The 17,659-nt window shown below is 42.5% G+C and overlaps 1 protein-coding gene across 3 annotated transcripts; it reads right to left on the bottom strand.

Annotated features, from left to right (window-relative positions):
• Positions 1-3,548: 3,548 nt before the first annotated feature.
• otud5a (OTU deubiquitinase 5a) lies at positions 3,549-17,153 on the bottom strand. Of its 3 annotated transcripts, XM_035645594.2 has the most exons (12): positions 17,070-17,151; positions 16,906-16,973; positions 14,664-15,621; positions 13,177-13,260; positions 12,345-12,438; positions 8,112-8,176; positions 7,854-8,010; positions 7,624-7,772; positions 6,868-7,053; positions 6,156-6,360; positions 6,000-6,071; positions 3,549-3,830 (listed from the first exon to the last, which is right to left on the bottom strand). In XM_035645594.2, exons 3-12 carry the CDS (start codon positions 15,249-15,251, stop codon positions 3,697-3,699), a joined length of 1,734 nt encoding a protein of 577 aa, XP_035501487.1. In that variant the 5' UTR covers positions 15,252-15,621; positions 16,906-16,973; positions 17,070-17,151; the 3' UTR covers positions 3,549-3,696. The 3 variants fall into 3 exon arrangements, with proteins under 3 accessions (XP_035501487.1, XP_047186996.1, XP_035501488.1); XM_047331040.1 differs by lacking the exon at positions 13,177-13,260; XM_035645595.2 differs by lacking the exon at positions 13,177-13,260 and having other exon boundaries at positions 7,624-8,010; positions 17,070-17,153.
• Between the last annotated feature and the right edge of the window lie 506 nt (positions 17,154-17,659).

Below are 17,659 nucleotides of genomic sequence, written 5' to 3' on the forward strand. Positions count from 1 at the left end.
AACCTCAACCACTGACCCAGAAATTTACTATTTCCCAACTGATTGGACAATATAATAATAATAATAATAATACATTTGATTTATAGAGCACTTTCCATGCTAAAAGCAATCTCAATTGACTGGTTTTTAGTGTGAAAATTTCCCCCAAACGTACTTATACTGCCTATTCTTTGTGAGGACAGGTGTTAACCTAATTCAAGGTACTTTGGGGGCCTCCGGGCAAAAGGGAGGCCCCTGCAATAACATAAACCCAACTGGATCCTAAAACCTCATCTCACCCAAACAGCTCTATGAGGGTGTGTCAGAGAGTGAGGACCAGCCAAAATGTCCTCGTTCCACACACACAGAGACAGACAGACAGACAGACTCACACACAAATAGAATATTCTATGTTGGTACAGTGGCTGCCTCCATCATAAACATCTTGTATGACCTCACCACTGCTCTACTGTATTGCTGTATGATGCATTTCCTGTCCCAGTCAGACTGGGAGTGTAACCGTAAACTCCCACTTTGGGATCAATAAAGTCTGTCTGTCAGTAACAGGCCTTGGTTCAAATCGTCTTCTGAGACTAGTTAAAAGTCAGTTTTCTTTTCCTCGTGTCCTTACACAAAAGGTCACACCGAATCAACGATCACGTTCATGTCTGGGCTCATTTTGCCCAGACGCGAAATACATTGTCTTACAGCAGCACAAGATCTAAAGATCTGTACCCTTTTGTAACAAACTAAGTTTTGTCGTAAATGTGGTCACATTTTCTATTCACATATATGTAAATATTTTTCCTGCTGCGTTTCCTCATGTTTTCCTCATCAGAATCAAACTGAACAACTGGGGTGTTGAGGGCAGCAGCTCTCAATATAATGTTGCAACAAGACTTTAAATGACCCACTCAGGTTTTTTAAATAAAAACTTTATCTTAACCTTTGCTCACGGTGCAAACAGAAAACCTGTCTATACATCTGCCGTTAGGTATTTATTTAATCTGCTCGTTTTTATTCTTAGAAACGTAACCAACAGGACGTCCTGGTGCAGGACACTGACAACATCATCAAAACAACACTTCCTATCGCTATCTGTTCTGCTTATTATTTCTGTTTCTTCTGATAACTTGACTTAACTTGAATTTTTTGTTGTTTGAACTTGAAGCTGGTTTACCAAAAGTGAGGGAAAGAGGTTACAGAGACAAAGACAAAAGAGGAAGCAGAAGATAGCTAGAGATAGTCAGATAAAAATACTGTATTGATCCAGAGGGAAATTTAGATGAAAAGTGAGGAGACGGTGGAGGAAGAAGAAACACAATAGAGGAAGTAGAAAATGAATAGTGAGGACGAAAAGATATAGGAAGAAGTAAGAGAGGAGAGGAGAGAGTGGGTGAACTGATGTAGAAAAAGAGAAAACAAAGGTTGAGAATAAGTCAGAGAGAAATGTGAGAAGGCAAGGATCATGGACGGATCACAGATACCAGACTATCAGTTGTAAAACGTCAAAGTACAGCAAGCAGTGTACCAGCCGAAAAAAGACCATGACTCGTCTCATTCAAACTTTAAATCCTAGTGCAATGCCTGGTTTAACCTGAACTAAAAGCTGTCCACTGGTGATTGGACCACCTAAAACAAGGTTTAATACCGGGTGTGAACAGAGCCAAAATGACCAGCACAATGTTGTCAGTTTGTGTTGTTTTGTCTTTTAATTGACTTTAAAATAAAAATAATACTGTTAACCCCTGGTCCTGAAAGCTATGATGGTACAGATTCAACGAGAATGATGGAAAGAAGTTAGATGGAAGTAAAGACGAGGCGTTTGTGTGCAGAATAAAACTCCCAAACAAATCTTTTTTCAGAAACATTTTCCTCTTTTTATTCCAAGAAAAAAAAAGGTATTTTCATCCCAAACGAGAAAATAAAATAAAACAAACTTATATTATCATAATAACAATAATAATCCATCATTAAGGGGATAAGTATGACAATCTCTATTTTTTCTCTCCTTTTTTTATTTGTCGCTTTTTCTATATGATGATATTGGTCGTGGTCAATTAAACATGCAGCTAAATAAGTCTGATGATGGAGAAGGAGGAGGAAGACAAAATGAAGAAAGACAGAGGGAGGAGGTGAACAGACCGTGATGTCACTGCTGACCGTTTTTTTCTCAAACAGCAATGGAAGGTAAATGTGTGTTGGTCACACAAGATGGCTGCCAGCTGTGGAAATGATTTTGCTATTGGGAGTTAAGCAGTGCGTCTGTTAGTTGTGTTAAAAACCTGGGAACTGGAGGAGCCAGGTTTATAACGTAATAGGTGGTGAGGTGATTGCCTGCTGCTCACAGATTAGCATCTCTCACTCAAAATGGCTGCCAGTGGGCGCTTTGAAAGGAGTGACAATGAGCTAATTTTTGCTATTGGCAGCTAAGCTAAAGCAACTGAAGCTTAAGCAACACTGTGGTTGTTGTAGACTTGGTTAAATAATGCTAACACCACTAACACTTTGTTGCTGCTAGGTTAGCTACCAAGAGCAAAATATTTTCCCGCCATTTCTCACTCCGGTTGTTCCCACTGGTAGTCACTTAATTAAGTCTTAATAACGGCTACATTAGCAGGAGGTAGCAGGAGCTTAAACACATTAAAACATCAGGTAATAGCTCGCGAGTTGAATAAGAATGAGCGGGGAAAGGAATTGTCACTATCAGCAGCTAAGCTAATTGTAATGCAACTTCTGAGCAGTATTAGCAGAAAGTAGCTTTACAATATGAAGAGCAAGCATGTTAAGCTCGGGACAAAAATAAGATTTTGATTAGCATTTTCAAATTCTGATTGGCATTCCTCACACAAAATGGCAGCCAGTGGGAATTATGAGAAGAGTAACAATGAGCGGGGGGGGGGAAAATGTAGTTTTTGACAGCTAACATAAACTCATCTTATTACCTATCTGATAGAAATCTAGCTATGAACACAATAAGACTTCAGGTGATAGCTTGCGGTTCTTAAAAAGTAGTCTTTCAGTCATGATTGGCGGGATTTGCTTTATTCATACAAAGTGTCTGCCAGTGGGCACCACAAGAGGAATAAGAACTGTGGCTAAAAATGTTGATATCAGCAACTAAGCTAAAAGCAATGTGGCTTGTTGGTGGTGTTAGCAGGGACTAGACTTACACAACATGCTAGCTTAGCCTATAGGATATGGCTAAGAGTGGTTGTTTTTATCAGTTATGATTTGACATCCAAACCAATGACGCTGATAGCTGAAGAGCTAATATCCTGGTACAAACAGAATCATCAGTGGAATTCTGAAAACTAAAAATATAAAATGAAGTTGAAAGCTGCCAAATATGATGTTCGCAATACCAGAACTGATCCCAAATCAGCAGTAAGACCAAGCTCCCTCTGGAAAATAAAGAGTGGGGGTGGAGGAGGTTGTTTGGTAATGCTGGATCACTATTGGTATTATGGGAGAGGGGGAAGGAGGCCATGGGGAAGAGAACGGGAGGAGGAGACGACAAAGTGGAGAGAGATGAGCAGATGAGTTGAAAGAAAAAAAACAAGTGTGCATTTCTTTGTTTGATGTTTTATTTCCTTCCTTCTGTGGGTCAGAGCTGGGAGGGCGGAGGGAGTCTGGATGGTGGAGGTGAAGGCGGAGGGGTGGGGAGGTTAAAGGGCATGGTTGTGTTGGTGTGTTTTGTTGTGTGTCAGTCGGTTATCAGCTGCTGTCAGGTGACGGCTCTCTCTCTCGATGCATGGCGGTGCTCTGGTGTTTGATGCTGTCCAGGTACTCCTGCTGAGAGACAGCCAGCACCGATGCCAGAATTTCATCGTCCTCCCAGTCTGTCAGACCTGGAGCACAGACATATACTCCGGGTTACAGACCGCACACACTGACAACTGTAACTGACCGCACCAATGATTGGTTTAATGCTGCGTTCACAGCAAATAATTTGCGCGGGTAGATTACATACAAAGTCAATGCAAAGACCCAACTAGACGAGTTGAAATATTTGAACTTGAGCAACGCATGGATGCGTATGCCAATTATCGTTGAGGTCCTCCCTCCGTCACTGTCGTCAGACTACCTCTGTCGTCAGACTACCTATTGCATCAGGTATGGAGAATCACTACTGTCGCTGTGTGTGGGCAGCCCAACCGGGTTTCTATTTGTATCGTGACCAGGTGAAGAAGGAGAAGGCTCGGTAGAAAGTCTGCACTGTCACTACAGACTGGAAATAAATATGTACGACATGACAAAAGTGAGGCCAAATTATCTGTATTTCCCCCTGGTGGCTGGCTGCAGTATAGGTCATAAACCCCGCCCCCACCATGTTAGCAGACGGGACCAAACTAAACAATCAAAGTTTTTTCAAAAAATCAATTGGGACAGCTATTGATCGTCTTTCAGTCATAGTCATTCCTCACCCTAACATACACACATGTAGAGTGGACGTAGAGTGTAACCATAGCAACAGTGATTTGTTTTAAAACTAAAATGTGTTCGTGTGGACACAACCTGGCATCACTGCAGATACAAGCTCAAACACTGGTGGAGCCACGAGGAGCAGAGGATTCTGAGCCACAACTAATGTTTATGTCCCCAGAAAACAGACGAAACAGACAGAAACATCTGAGTGAGAGTTAAACACTGTTCTGTCCTTTGATAAAAATACTGGGGTGTTCAGATCTGGGCTGGAAACATCTGATCATTTTCAACTGTTAGATGGAAACAAGAATGACACAGAGACTGACCCCAGCCTCGCTTCACCTCAAATAACCCTATGCATACCCAGGCACGCACACACACGCGTGCACGCACACACACGCACGCACGCATACACACACATACACGCGCACGCATTCTCAGCCACACACTCACACACCCTGCTCGGCTGCTTCCTGTTGACTCAGGCGGAGGTTTGACAGTAAACAACTGAAATGACTGACAGGAGTGTCTCTCCTGTCTTTATTCATGAGTGTCACGTCTTCATTTTGAGAGCATTACCTCTTCATTTCCCCTCAGAACTCAGCTTCCTTTCTCAAACAGTCCCTGCTCATGTTTCTCTGCTACTGCTCTTAACTGTGTCTGATATCCTGTGGTTTACACCGAGCTTCGGTTCAAATCCATCACCTCGCTCTGAGGCTGCTTCTGTGCACTTCTGCCCCTAGCTTTTTGTCAAAAGTCCTCATGTAATTTTTGACACTGGGGAGTGGACACTTAGTAGTTAGCGCTAACTGCTAATAAAGGCTACAAGTTTTGTAGCAGACATTGCCTACTCGCCACAGAAAAATTCAATCCAACCAATCGATCATCTAAACCAATGCCTGACTGACTCAAGGAGAGCACCCTTTAGTGAGGTCGGGAGGATTTCATTTTGGAACGAAAATGATCTCTGTCCAGAGTAGTGTTTTAGCACTGTATGTGAAATAATCACCATCGACATTAAAATACCTGAAAACTGATAAGTCTGTGTTTTCATTGTTTATAAAAGTCTCAGTTCTTGTCCGTCCAGACTAAAACACAACCCAAGAGTTTTCAAACTAAATACGGGGCCAGCAGTGCTTCCAAAACTCTCAGTTTTAGAGGCCGGAAATCTGGGCGTAGCCATGTTTCGGTGATGACTTTTAAAACTGAAACGCAACAGTGTGGAGTGTGAGGAGAAGAACAGAAGCAGAGAAAATCTCGCTGCACACACTTTACCAATCAAAAGTCAGTCTCAGTTGTCAATCGTGACATCCCAGACCATTTTTATACCATCAAATAACTAATTAAAAGCAAACTTATTACAAACATGAACATCTGAAAATGTATTAGTGTGATAAGAACAACCTAAAATTAAATTATCTTTGGAAACATTCATTTAACGTGTACTTTGATTTTCTTGTTTGGTCCAAATCCCATCTGCTAACATGGAGGGGCGGGGTTTATGACATAATGCCAGTCACCAAGGGGTGATCCAGATGTTTTGGCTTCAGTTTTGCAAGCTGTCATGTCAAGTACAAATGTTTGTTTCTTACCAAACGCTGTAGGTGACATCTCCTGCATGATGGCTCTGTACTCCAGATGATGACGACTCTGATTACTGGGACCTAAACAAACACACGAAGATGAAACACATGCAGTCAGGATGAATTACCCGTTTGTGTTTGAGTTAGTCTGCGTGTGAATATTACCTGGCGCGCAGGGAGAGGGGGGTTTGCTCAGGATGAGTGCAGCTCCAGCAGGGGAGGGGGGTTTGTTGTTGGTCGACGAAGTGGTCGTGAGGTCAGAGTGGGAGGGGTCAGAGTCCCGTTGCCGTGGCGACCGGGCACTCCAGTCATCTAGTCCGCTGGAAGCTGCTGCCGTGGCCGAGCTGCAGGTGGCACTGGCCTTACGGGGCTGAAGAAGAAAAGACATTTAAATCTGTTGTTAATGTTTTTAGGTTTTTTTTTTCATTAAAAGCCCTGAAATGAGTTCACTTCTTTTTACTTCCTGTTCCCTGCACCTGAAATCAATCTGTTTGTGGTTCACTCTCAGAAATCAGGTCTGTGTGAACACAAGCTCACACCATTTTCACTTTATATCTATTATAATACATCACTCACTCGTGACTTTCTACACTTTTCATGTTGGTTGCTAACAAGTGTCTAAATGGGACGACGGGAGTCATCTTGGACGATAAACGTCATTACGCTGAACACGATAACTGATCGTCTCACTCTTGGCCTTCACAGGAAGATGCAGGAAAAGTTCTGCAGGTAAAAGGATTTTGGATGTCTGAAGACTGACTGTTTGTCTTTTCTCTGAAAACACTTAAGATTTTTTCAAGTCCAACTGAAACCAAAAGAGCACTCAACTTATTTTACATGACGTTCCATTAACTGCCTCCACGCACACACATAATACCTGTCTGGCCTGTTTCTCCTGGTCCTGCAGCCACTGCAGGTAGGATTCCCGGGCAACCTGCTCCTCAATGGCCTCGTTAGTGGCCTCCCAGTCCGTCGCCCTCTTCTTGTCCTCTAACATCTGCTGCTCGATCCACGACTCTTCCGACGTCTTGATAGCAGATTTCATCAGAGACTGATCTGCGTACTGAGGGGAGGGAGGGGTCAGTTAACACACAAGTCCAGTTAAAACACACACACACACACACACACACACACACACACACACACACACACACACACACACACACACACACACACACACACACACACACACACACACACACACAGAAGCTAAATATAAACACCTTGACACTGCATATGTTTTGGAACTACAGCTCCCATCATGCAAAGCCGGTGAGGTACAGACAACAATCACTGGATAACTGTGATACTGAAGGAAACTTAAAAACATCGAGATTTTCTATAAAGTTCTGCAGCCTCTTTGATCTCAAACATGTTTTTCTCTCAATTGACATCAGAAAAGATGATGTAATCTCAGATAGCGGACATCACACTGAATCAAAAACTGTTTGGGTGTTCAGATTTCTCTGAGTTATGACTTGGAGAAGAAGTATGATGTTTGTATCCGTACCAACTCCAGGCTGCTCGGCTCATGGAGCCCCTGTCTCCCTCCACATCCCAACCACTTAAGTCTCGATGCTTTGAAAAAACAACAACCCTGGTCTATCGATGAGAGCGTGTCTGGTTTAGGTACCCCTGGTTTGAAGGCGGGCAGTCCCAGTCCGACCCCAATTGTGGCCTTGTTGGGGTTTACCACAGAGTTGTAGTGGATGTTGCGGTGGTAGCTCACTCTGATTGGCTCGTCATTGTTCTGGTGGATGCCATGGAACGTGTTGATTGGCTCTGTGGCAGAAAGGATGTGGGTCAGGTGTGATTGGCTGATGGCAACAGATGTGCAGGTCAGTATTGGACAATCAGACTCACCTGTGCTGTCCTGGTACACCTCCACCGGTCTGTTATACATCTCAGCCATGGCTTGCATTTCAATGTGGTTACCATGGCAATTGTTTTTCCTCTTCCTGTTGATGTATGTGGTGAAGTCCTCTGTCACGTAGTTAGAGAAATAGTCAGCGTTCTTCATCTAAAGAGGAAAAACACTTAATTGATACAGCCTGAACAAATGGTGTTGAAGACTTCAAATGAAAATCAGCTGGACAGTCATCAGAGGTCAGAGTGACTCACCAGGTAATCCATACAGTGTTTCCTGACTACTTCATGCATGTCTTGATCTCCATACACCTGATCAGCTGAGAGACAGAGAGAGTTCAGGTTAGATAATGTTTGATGGACCAATTGGGGTCCAGACTGATTATGTGTGTAAATTAAAACTACATCACTTTGATCACTTAGTTATTAAATAGTCAGGTGACATTTGTTTCAGCTGTATGCGTAATGTTTGTTAATGTGAAGCTTCGGTCTGATTGTTCATGTTTTCAGATCATAGAATGGAAATAACAATGTTCAATCCTGCAGCTGCACATCATCACTAAAGCTCAGATTCTTGCTCCAAATTATGTCACTAGCACAAAAAAAAGTATTGCACGTATACCAGATATTTTAGAATCCTTTTTGTACAACGGGAGCAAGAGGACACGCATCGTCCCTCTTTACATTCAGCCATTAATCATCTTTATCTACAACCACTAATCATCGTTAAACACAGTCATTTATAATCTTTATATACATCACTGATCATTACCATATAGTCATTGATCGTCTTTATATAGTCATTGATCTTCCTTATAGTCTGTTTCTGACTGACACACACACACACACATCGGTATGCAAATGAGCAACACTTAGGCTCCATTTCCAGCAAGTCACATGGTATGTCACCACGGCGATTCTCAGAACCACCAACAACTTCCTTTTTCTCATCTGTATGTATTTGCGAGAAAAGTCTCTCTGACACACACACACACACACACACACACACACACACACACACACACACACACACACACACACACACACACACACACACACACACACACACACACACACACACACACACACACACACACACACACGGTTTAGCAGCAGCAGGTGTATGAATCAGAAACACAGAGGGAATCTCCCTACACAAAACCCCCAGTCAGTGTGTTTTGAATCATTTTAATGACATTAATGACCTTTTCTGATGACACACAACCGTGAGAAAATTCACATTACGCACAAGATACGTGAGAGGAAACAGGGAAAGGAGAAAAAAAAGAGAGGGGACAAGAAGAGGAGGTGAACAGGCAGTAAATGTGAGCTTGTTGCTGAGAAACAAAACAAAGATAGATTTCAACAGAATTAATAAACCACACACACACACACACACACACCCTAACCACTATGAGCGCTCGGATTGGTCAGCCTGGATGTTATTCTAAGAAAAGTGGAGGCGGGGCCTGAGAGAAGGGAACTGTGTCCATCTGTTTGTTTTACTGCTGTTGTCGATAAAGTTTTTTATCTGAACCTCACAGTCTGTGACTCCACCCTGACCACCAGCAACAGCAAACTGCACGGCATGTTGGGTACTGTAGTCTCTGGTGATTCACCAAGAGTTTTTAAATGAGACATGATTTAGGCGTCCAGGAGGATCCTGATCAGACGCCTGAACCACTTCAACTGGATCCTTTGACGTGACCGCTATAAAGGCTCCTGCCAGTGGCAAAGCCAACTGAGCACCAAGAGAGTAGATGAACATAATAGCATAACAAAATGTGAGAAAACAGTGAAGATGTCTAAATATTCTCCAAATTCACTGCATCTGCTAAATGAAATACAACACCTCGACTCTGTTTTCAGTGTTGTGATTGGATTTTGTGTGGCATAAAATTTCATGTCACATTCAATCAGTCACTAACAAAAAAATGGGCTAAAGGCAAATGTTTAATTTAATAATGACCCTGCATTCTTAAAAGTAAATAAAATTGTCTATTGTATTTCAATTTGTTTCTATGTTGGATTCACACATCTCCACATGACCTTCATTCTTTTGATATAATAGTGCTTCCATAGCATTTGATTCAACCTAATTAAATGCTAGACTTACGTGTGACTAGGTATTTTTCCCCTTCCTTCTGTGGTGCAATTCTGCATTTTTTGCCTTTTTACCAACACTTTCAGCAACATGACACAAAAATGCTAGTCGTTTTTCTTGATGACTGGATGTGTCACTGATAGGCCGCGACCGGGACAGCCACAAGTCACCACAGCTGAAGAACTGCTGGTGAACTAGTGGCGGCAGTTCGGGAGGAGTGGGATAGGATCTTACAGGTGACAATTGTATGCAAGATATCATCTATGTGATGACGCTGTGTGGCTTGTTGTGTTGCATATAGACATTATTATTAAGTTCACTGGGGAGGGTTGTTTGTGATTGAAGGTTGTTTGTGATTGGCTGATTGTGTTGCTGAGCAGCAGTGTTGTTATGCATTCAGGTGTGTGTGGATCAACCGAGAGACACTAGAAGGGGGAACACCTCAAATATCAGAGACAATAATTGTCAGGTCGACCAGGTTTCACAGCAGGGATCCGGCCTGACGACAGGACACACACTCACACCGCACACACACAGTCATCACAAGTGCAAATACTGTATTCAAAATCCCCAGTAAAAGTACACAGGAATTTTCAGCTTCATGAACTAAAAGTACACATGTATTCTCAGCTTCATGTAGTAAAAGTACTAATTCACCAATTAACAATAGTCGAGAAAATTTCTGTCCGAGCTGCAGTGAAGTAGATGTATTATGAATCAGAAATATTCAAGATAAGTATGTTTATACCAGTAGCATTTCTCACTGTACTGTCAGGATGTCACAGTCTCTATGAGCCGTCTTTGTCCCTGTCCCTTTTTAGCTCATTACTGACCCTAGACAGATTAAAGGTCTCTGTCTTAAAAAATAATCAGAATAAAAATAATAATTATAATAATAATGATAAAATAATAAATATTAAAAATAAACTAACTAAACTAAAATATCAGAAATAGTTGAAATGATTTACTGGAATTAACTCAACCCTCAGGTCAAAAACCACTGATTTGACACCAAGTCTGCTGAAAACCGACGTACAAAGACAGAAACACAGAAACACACACACTGTTGTCACACCTAGCTGTCCACTTTGTCTCTCCGTCTGGTGTGTGTGTGTGTGTGTGTGTGTGTGTGTGTGTGTGTGTGTGTGTGTGTGTGTGTGTGATTTCTGTGAAATGCAAAATTTAGCAGAGAAACAAGTCTGAATACAGAAGTGAAAAGAATCAACTTAGAGAAAATGAAAACACTTTTTCTTCCACAGAGCTGTGACCACTGATCTTCTATACAGTCATTGATTGTCTTTATGTACAGTACAGTCACTGATTGTCTTTATATAGTCTTTGATTGTCTTTGTATACAGTCATTGGTCGTCTTTATATACAGTCAGTGATTGTCTCTAAATACAGTCATTGATCATATTTATATACAGTCTCTGAAGGGACAACGTGAGACAAACTTCAGGATCATGTGATCAATGACTGTAGGATAACTCCGGAACAAACAGTTGGTTACAAAACAACAGGAAAACAGGTGTGAGTTTACAGGTACAACATGCACACAAATGGCTGAGCGATTACATAACTTCACCAACAATAGCTGAAACACAACCTGGACTCCGATGAATGGTCTGTGTGTGTGTGTGTGTGTGTGCGTGTCCTGAAGTAGACAGAGAAACCCTACTCTTTCACAGTGACCTACATTTGTTACCTTCCCATCACTCACAGTCACACACACACAAACGCCACACACGGTCAATTTTCTTAATTTTCTTAATTTAACTTAAATATATATATATATATATATATATATATATATATATATATATATATATCTATCTATATATATCTATCTATAGATATATATTTATCCATCACACTTTTCGGCTCCTCCTGGTTAATCCTGTGGTGTTCCTAGGTCTGATGGGATATGTAGTCCTTACAGAGAGTTTTGGGTCTCCTAACGTGCCTGAGAAACCTGCTGTGGTAGGCGTCCAGGAGGATCCTGATCAGACGCCTGAACCACTTCAACTGGATCCTTTGACGTGACGGAGCAGCGTCTCTACTCTGAGCTCCCTCCTGAGGTCTGAACTCCTCACCCTGTCTCTGTCTCTGAGCCCAGACCCCCTACAAAGGAAACTCATTTTGCCCATTTGCATCCTAAATATTTATTTTTCTTCATATTATTGAGATTTTCAATATGGTTTCATACCATATTGAAAATCTGAAAATGTGTAAGTATCTAAACACTGACATCTGCTGGTGATCAGACAAACTACAGACACACCTGCGCTTGAAACCAGGTGTGTGTGTGTGTGTGTGTGTGTGTGTGTGTGTGTGTGTGTGTGCGTGCGTGTGTGCGTGTGTGTGCGTGTGTGTGTGTCACTCACCCACGGCTCTGAACAGACATGCTCCATCTTCCTTCATCTTCTTGATGACAAAGCCTTTCTTCTCCCCCAGACCTTTTTCAAACCAGTGCTCCTGCTGAACACACACACACGTAGGGTCAGCTCAAGACTTCATTACCCAGAATTCCTATTCTCAAGTATCTGGGAAGTTAACAGGTCTTTGGCAGTGATTTATGATTATTTTCATAATTGATTATTTTCTTGACTGCTATTGATTGGCTGAGCTGGTGATTGGCTGGTCAACATGACTTCAGGATGATCCAGGATGAATCCTAGATCTTATGTTTTCTGCAATTTAATCCTCTGAAAACAGGCGACCTACTCTAAGTGCTCCCGAAAGATATAGTTTGCATGATCCGGTTTAGATTGATCTACTATTTAAAATAACATTGTAGTAAGAAAATTCTAAATTTTTGCAGCAGACAGCCAAGGCCTGTCTTCCATCACATTGTACGCTCATGAGTGTTAAGCGTAGCGGGAGGAGCCGAGGAAGTTGGGCATATGTCAATAACAAAAAAAATACAAGGTTTGAATAACTTTCAATACTTAGAAATCTTTGGATGTGTTAAATTAATTTTTTTAACACAATGTCAGTACTTTTATCACTTAATATGGTTTATTGACTTACATAACCTTTTAGGTCAGGTTGTACAGATTTACTTTTTAAATGAAGCATTTGAAGATACACTTCATGAAATGACATCACATTAAAAACATATTAATGTCGGCACTGGAGAACCATTTCTATTGCATCCATGCCCCCCTCCCCCTCCCTCTCTTAACTTCATCAGCGTTACATCATCGACCATCACACCTTTTGTTCTGTTACTCGTCTTGATGACTCAGCTGTTTCTACCAGACCGGTCCAGGAACCAGGTTCAGGTTCTCCGACCAGGATCTGAATTTACACGTGTTCACACATAAGAAACTCCAGGAAATAGGTTTGAATGTAACACACAACAACAGCCAAGTTCAACCTTAGTATACACCAGAGTAGCAGCAGGACGTGTCCTCCATCAAACTGTCCTTTAAGCTTTTCATTAATTGAGCTGACGCTTTTGTCCAAAGTGACTTACAATAAGCGTTTTTTAGTCTTCAGAGGTAGGCAGGTAGCATTAAGGGTCTAAAAACACTTCTAAGATTCTAAAACAAAAACCGTTTCATCTTTAACAAATGAGAAACTTCCATCTCTGGTTTACAGAGTCATAATCTGTTTATCCATATGTTCAGTTTAACATGAAATCAATCAGAGAAACTAATGCTTGTTTTTTCCCCTCAAAAAATGAGGAAAGAACACACACATTGTGATGGATGGATGGATCAACAAACGACCACAGTAGGTTTGAAAAGAGAGAACATATGCAAATCTAAAAGGTCCCTTTAAAGGATTTTATTTGCCAAAGTGACTTTTTCAAGCACAAGGCTCTTCCTCAGACTTCTAATAAATACAGTCGTCACCTTAAATACCTATCATTCATGTTAACTAACACACATAATGTATCACAACAATTATCAGCAATACAAATACCATAGTAAATATCATAACGTGTGTATATACAAAAAATAGTGTACACGGTAAGTCAAACTACATTACATATATACAAAAATACAAAATTGACATATATCATTACATAAATCGAGTCACACTAATAGCTGGTTTTCCATGAAAGGCTTAGAAAGATAGCCATCATACATACTAACTATTAAGGGCGTCCCTTCTGTCAAATCAATAAACCTTTATCGATATGGTTGTGATCTAATTCTCGGTCGGTATTACTGAGTGTGAAGCACAAGCGCAGTTGCTATGGTTACCTGCAGGATAACGAACCGTGGTCAAACCGTTGATTGGAACCGTTTCTGAGGTGAACACACCCGGCAGCCAATCACAAAACTGGATTTCACGTTGATATGACTTCTGTTGTACAGTTTCTTATTATGACAGAACAATTACATTCAAATCTAACACCTGGACACCTGTCTATGTCTCTAATCTCGTGGTCAAAGGTCAACTGGAGTGAATTGTGAGGTCTCGTCATTGCTGTTGCTAAGGATACAAGCAGGTTTATGGAAAGTGGCATCCTGCGATGATTTTATATTTGCCACATCCGAAAACACTAAAACGTTTAAACACGTACATATTTAAAACACTATGTGTCGATCCCTGCTCTCAGACCGTGTGTTCGATCCTCTGTAGCCCATCACCTGTCGCCTGGACACATCCTGTTTACAGCTCTGATCACACCTGGTTGGCCACTTTAGCATTAGCTTCTGTTGTTATCTTAGCTAACGTTAGCTTCCTACCTGCTCCACGGTAGCCGGGTCCATGGACTGCAGCCGGGCGGCGTTCTCGTACTCGTCCTCGCTGTTGTTCCCGGCTCCTTCCTCCGTGTCCTGGCTGGACCCCACTCCTCCCGGTCCGGTCACCCCGGGTTGGCCTCCGCCGGCCAGAGCTGCCGCCACACCGCCGGAGCAGGTGCCTGCCTGCCGCCGTCTTTTGCTCAGTCCGGGCCCGGAGCAGCAGCTGCCGATGCCCCCGCCGCATCCGACGACGCCGGCCGACACGACGAGCTCCCCGCGGGACCCGGCCAGCATCCCGCCGCTGCTGTCCCGCCCGTCCCCGGGCCCCACGGGGGACACGGAGCCGACGGGCGGCGGAGAGGCCTGCTGCGGACGGGAGCTAGCCTCGATGCTCCGCCTGTCGTCCCTAGCGGAGGGCGGAGCGGGCTGGTAGGACCACGGCGGAGGCGAAGCCCTCGGCCGCGCTCCAGTCCGCCCCGAGTGCGGGTGAGGGTGCTGGTGCGGGTCGGAGCTGCTCCGACGGTCACTGTCATCGGCGTGGTCCGAGACACCGACCCCGGAGCTGGGCTTCTTCTTGGGGAGAATCGTCATGGTGGTGAGGGAGGCAGGGAGGGGGTCAGAGGGTGACGAGTCCTCCCTTTCTGTATCAAATGTTTGGGTGTGTTCGCCCTCCGGCCCGCTCCCGTCGCTCTGATCACCGACCTAAGGCTCTTACCGAACCGAAACGGGGCGCAGAGGCGGCGGTGCGGCTCCTTTTCGACGTTTTAGTTGAACAAAAACAAAACGCGTCTCCGTCTTCCCGTTCTGCGGCCGACCAGTCAACAACATCAACAGTCTGACGGACCTCGACGTCACTTCCTGGTAAAGGCGGCAGTGCTTACGTCAGCACGTCGATGTTTATTTTTTGTATTATTTTACCATAATACACACATTTCTGTTCTTCTTGAACCTCTCGGCCTCTCTGTAATCATGAAGAGATCCACATATTCAATCCAATTGAATTCAAACTCATTTTCATATTACAATATATGTATTATTATGCATTATTAATATATATCATTGATATGATATATATACAGTCACTGATTCTCATGATATATGGTATCTCATCCTCTATATATATAGTCACTGATCTTTTAAAAATAGTCAGTGATTGTCTTTATATACAGTAACCGATTGTCTTATATAGTCACCGATTGTCCTTATATACAGTCACTGATGGTCTTTATATACAGTCACTGATCGTCTTCATATACAGTAACTGGTCGTCTTTATATACAGTCATTAATTGTCTTTATCTACAGTTGTTGGTCGTCTTCATACAGTAACTGAATTTTTTTCATATACAGTAACTGATTGTCTTTATATACAGTTCTTGGTCGTCTTCATATACAGTAACTGGTCGTCGTTATATACAGTCACTGATTGTCTTTATATACAGTTCTTGGTCGTCTTCATATACAGTAACTGAATGTCTTCATATACAGTAACTAGTCGTCGTTATATACAGTCACTGATTGTCTTTATATACAGTAACTGAATGTCTTATATACAGTTCTTGGTCGTCTTCATATTTAGTAAAGGAATATCTTCATATACAGTTACTGATTGTCTTTGTATACAGTCACTGACTGTCTTTATTTACAGGTCTTGGTCGTCTCCATGAACTGTAACTGGTCGTCTTTATATACAGTCACTGATTGTCTTTATATACAGTTCTTGGTCGTCTTCATATACAGTAACTGAATGTCTTCATATACAGTAACTAGTCGTCGTTATATACAGTCACTGATTGTCTTTATATACAGTAACTGAATGTCTTATATACAGTTCTTGGTCGTCTTCATATTTAGTAAAGGAATATCTTCATATACAGTTACTGATTGTCTTTGTATACAGTCACTGACTGTCTTTATTTACAGGTCTTGGTCGTCTCCATGAACTGTAACTGGTCGTCTTTATATACAGTCACTGCTTATGCTGCCTTCACTTGCTAGTCGGGAGAACCTACTTATCACTTGTGGAGTCGGAATTACGAGAATCACGGAGTCACGTTCAAGAGCTTTGTTGTCGGAACGAATTGGGGGGGGAAATGCCGAAATGGCGAATGTATCATTAGTCATTTGTCATGGATAGAACGATAGATGGCACTGGTCTATATCAAGTTAAGTGTATACAATGATTTAGGCCTACAGACGCAACAGCTAATAGTTGTTGCACTGTTAAAAAATAATGAATTATGTACCTTCCATTACGGCATCTGTCCTCTTCTCCGCTATGTGGAGAGGTTCTGGTCACCCCAACTCGGGAACTCTAGTATTAAAAAAATCACATCCGAGTGTCACAACCGTAATTACAATTTGAGGAGGCGTTCATGTGCACTTTCCGAGTCGGGCAACTGCTATTTACCATAACTCCGACCCTTGCTGCTCGCCAGGATCTATAGGCCAGGGAGGCAGCGCCTCCTCGGAAATCTGAGGGAGGGGGAAGTTGTATCTGAACAGATTCCGTTGTGTTCTGGTCGTTACTGTGTGAGATCAAACCCATCAAGGGCATGGATCCACCGTGATCAAAGGAGACTTGGCGACCTGGGGAAAGATCAGGATTCTTTCGAAAATAGGTAATGTCTCAAAAAACTCCCCGCTACCTTCTCAACACTCCAGACCCTCGTGGAGTATACAGGCTACGTCTGGACAGAGATCACAAACAGGACAGGAGGACCAGGACAGTTGCCTGTGACACGTGGCAGTTTACCTATTCCAGTTTGTTTCATTCATAATTCACAATTTCGAGATATGTTCTCATAAACAGGCCTACGAGATGAGCTGATTGTGTGGGTGCAGGCATGTGGCGAAATTACCCACCAACCGCATACTGCTGCAGACACCTCACAGGGCCCACATATCACCAAGGGCCATAACTCACATTCATTACACTTTCACTGATGTTGATGCAGGACAGAAAAAAATGAATGAATGGAAAGTATAAAGAACCTATTT

Source organism: Scophthalmus maximus, chromosome 3 (assembly GCF_022379125.1).
Source record: "Scophthalmus maximus strain ysfricsl-2021 chromosome 3, ASM2237912v1, whole genome shotgun sequence".
Classification (NCBI taxonomy): Eukaryota; Metazoa; Chordata; class Actinopteri; order Pleuronectiformes; family Scophthalmidae; genus Scophthalmus; species Scophthalmus maximus.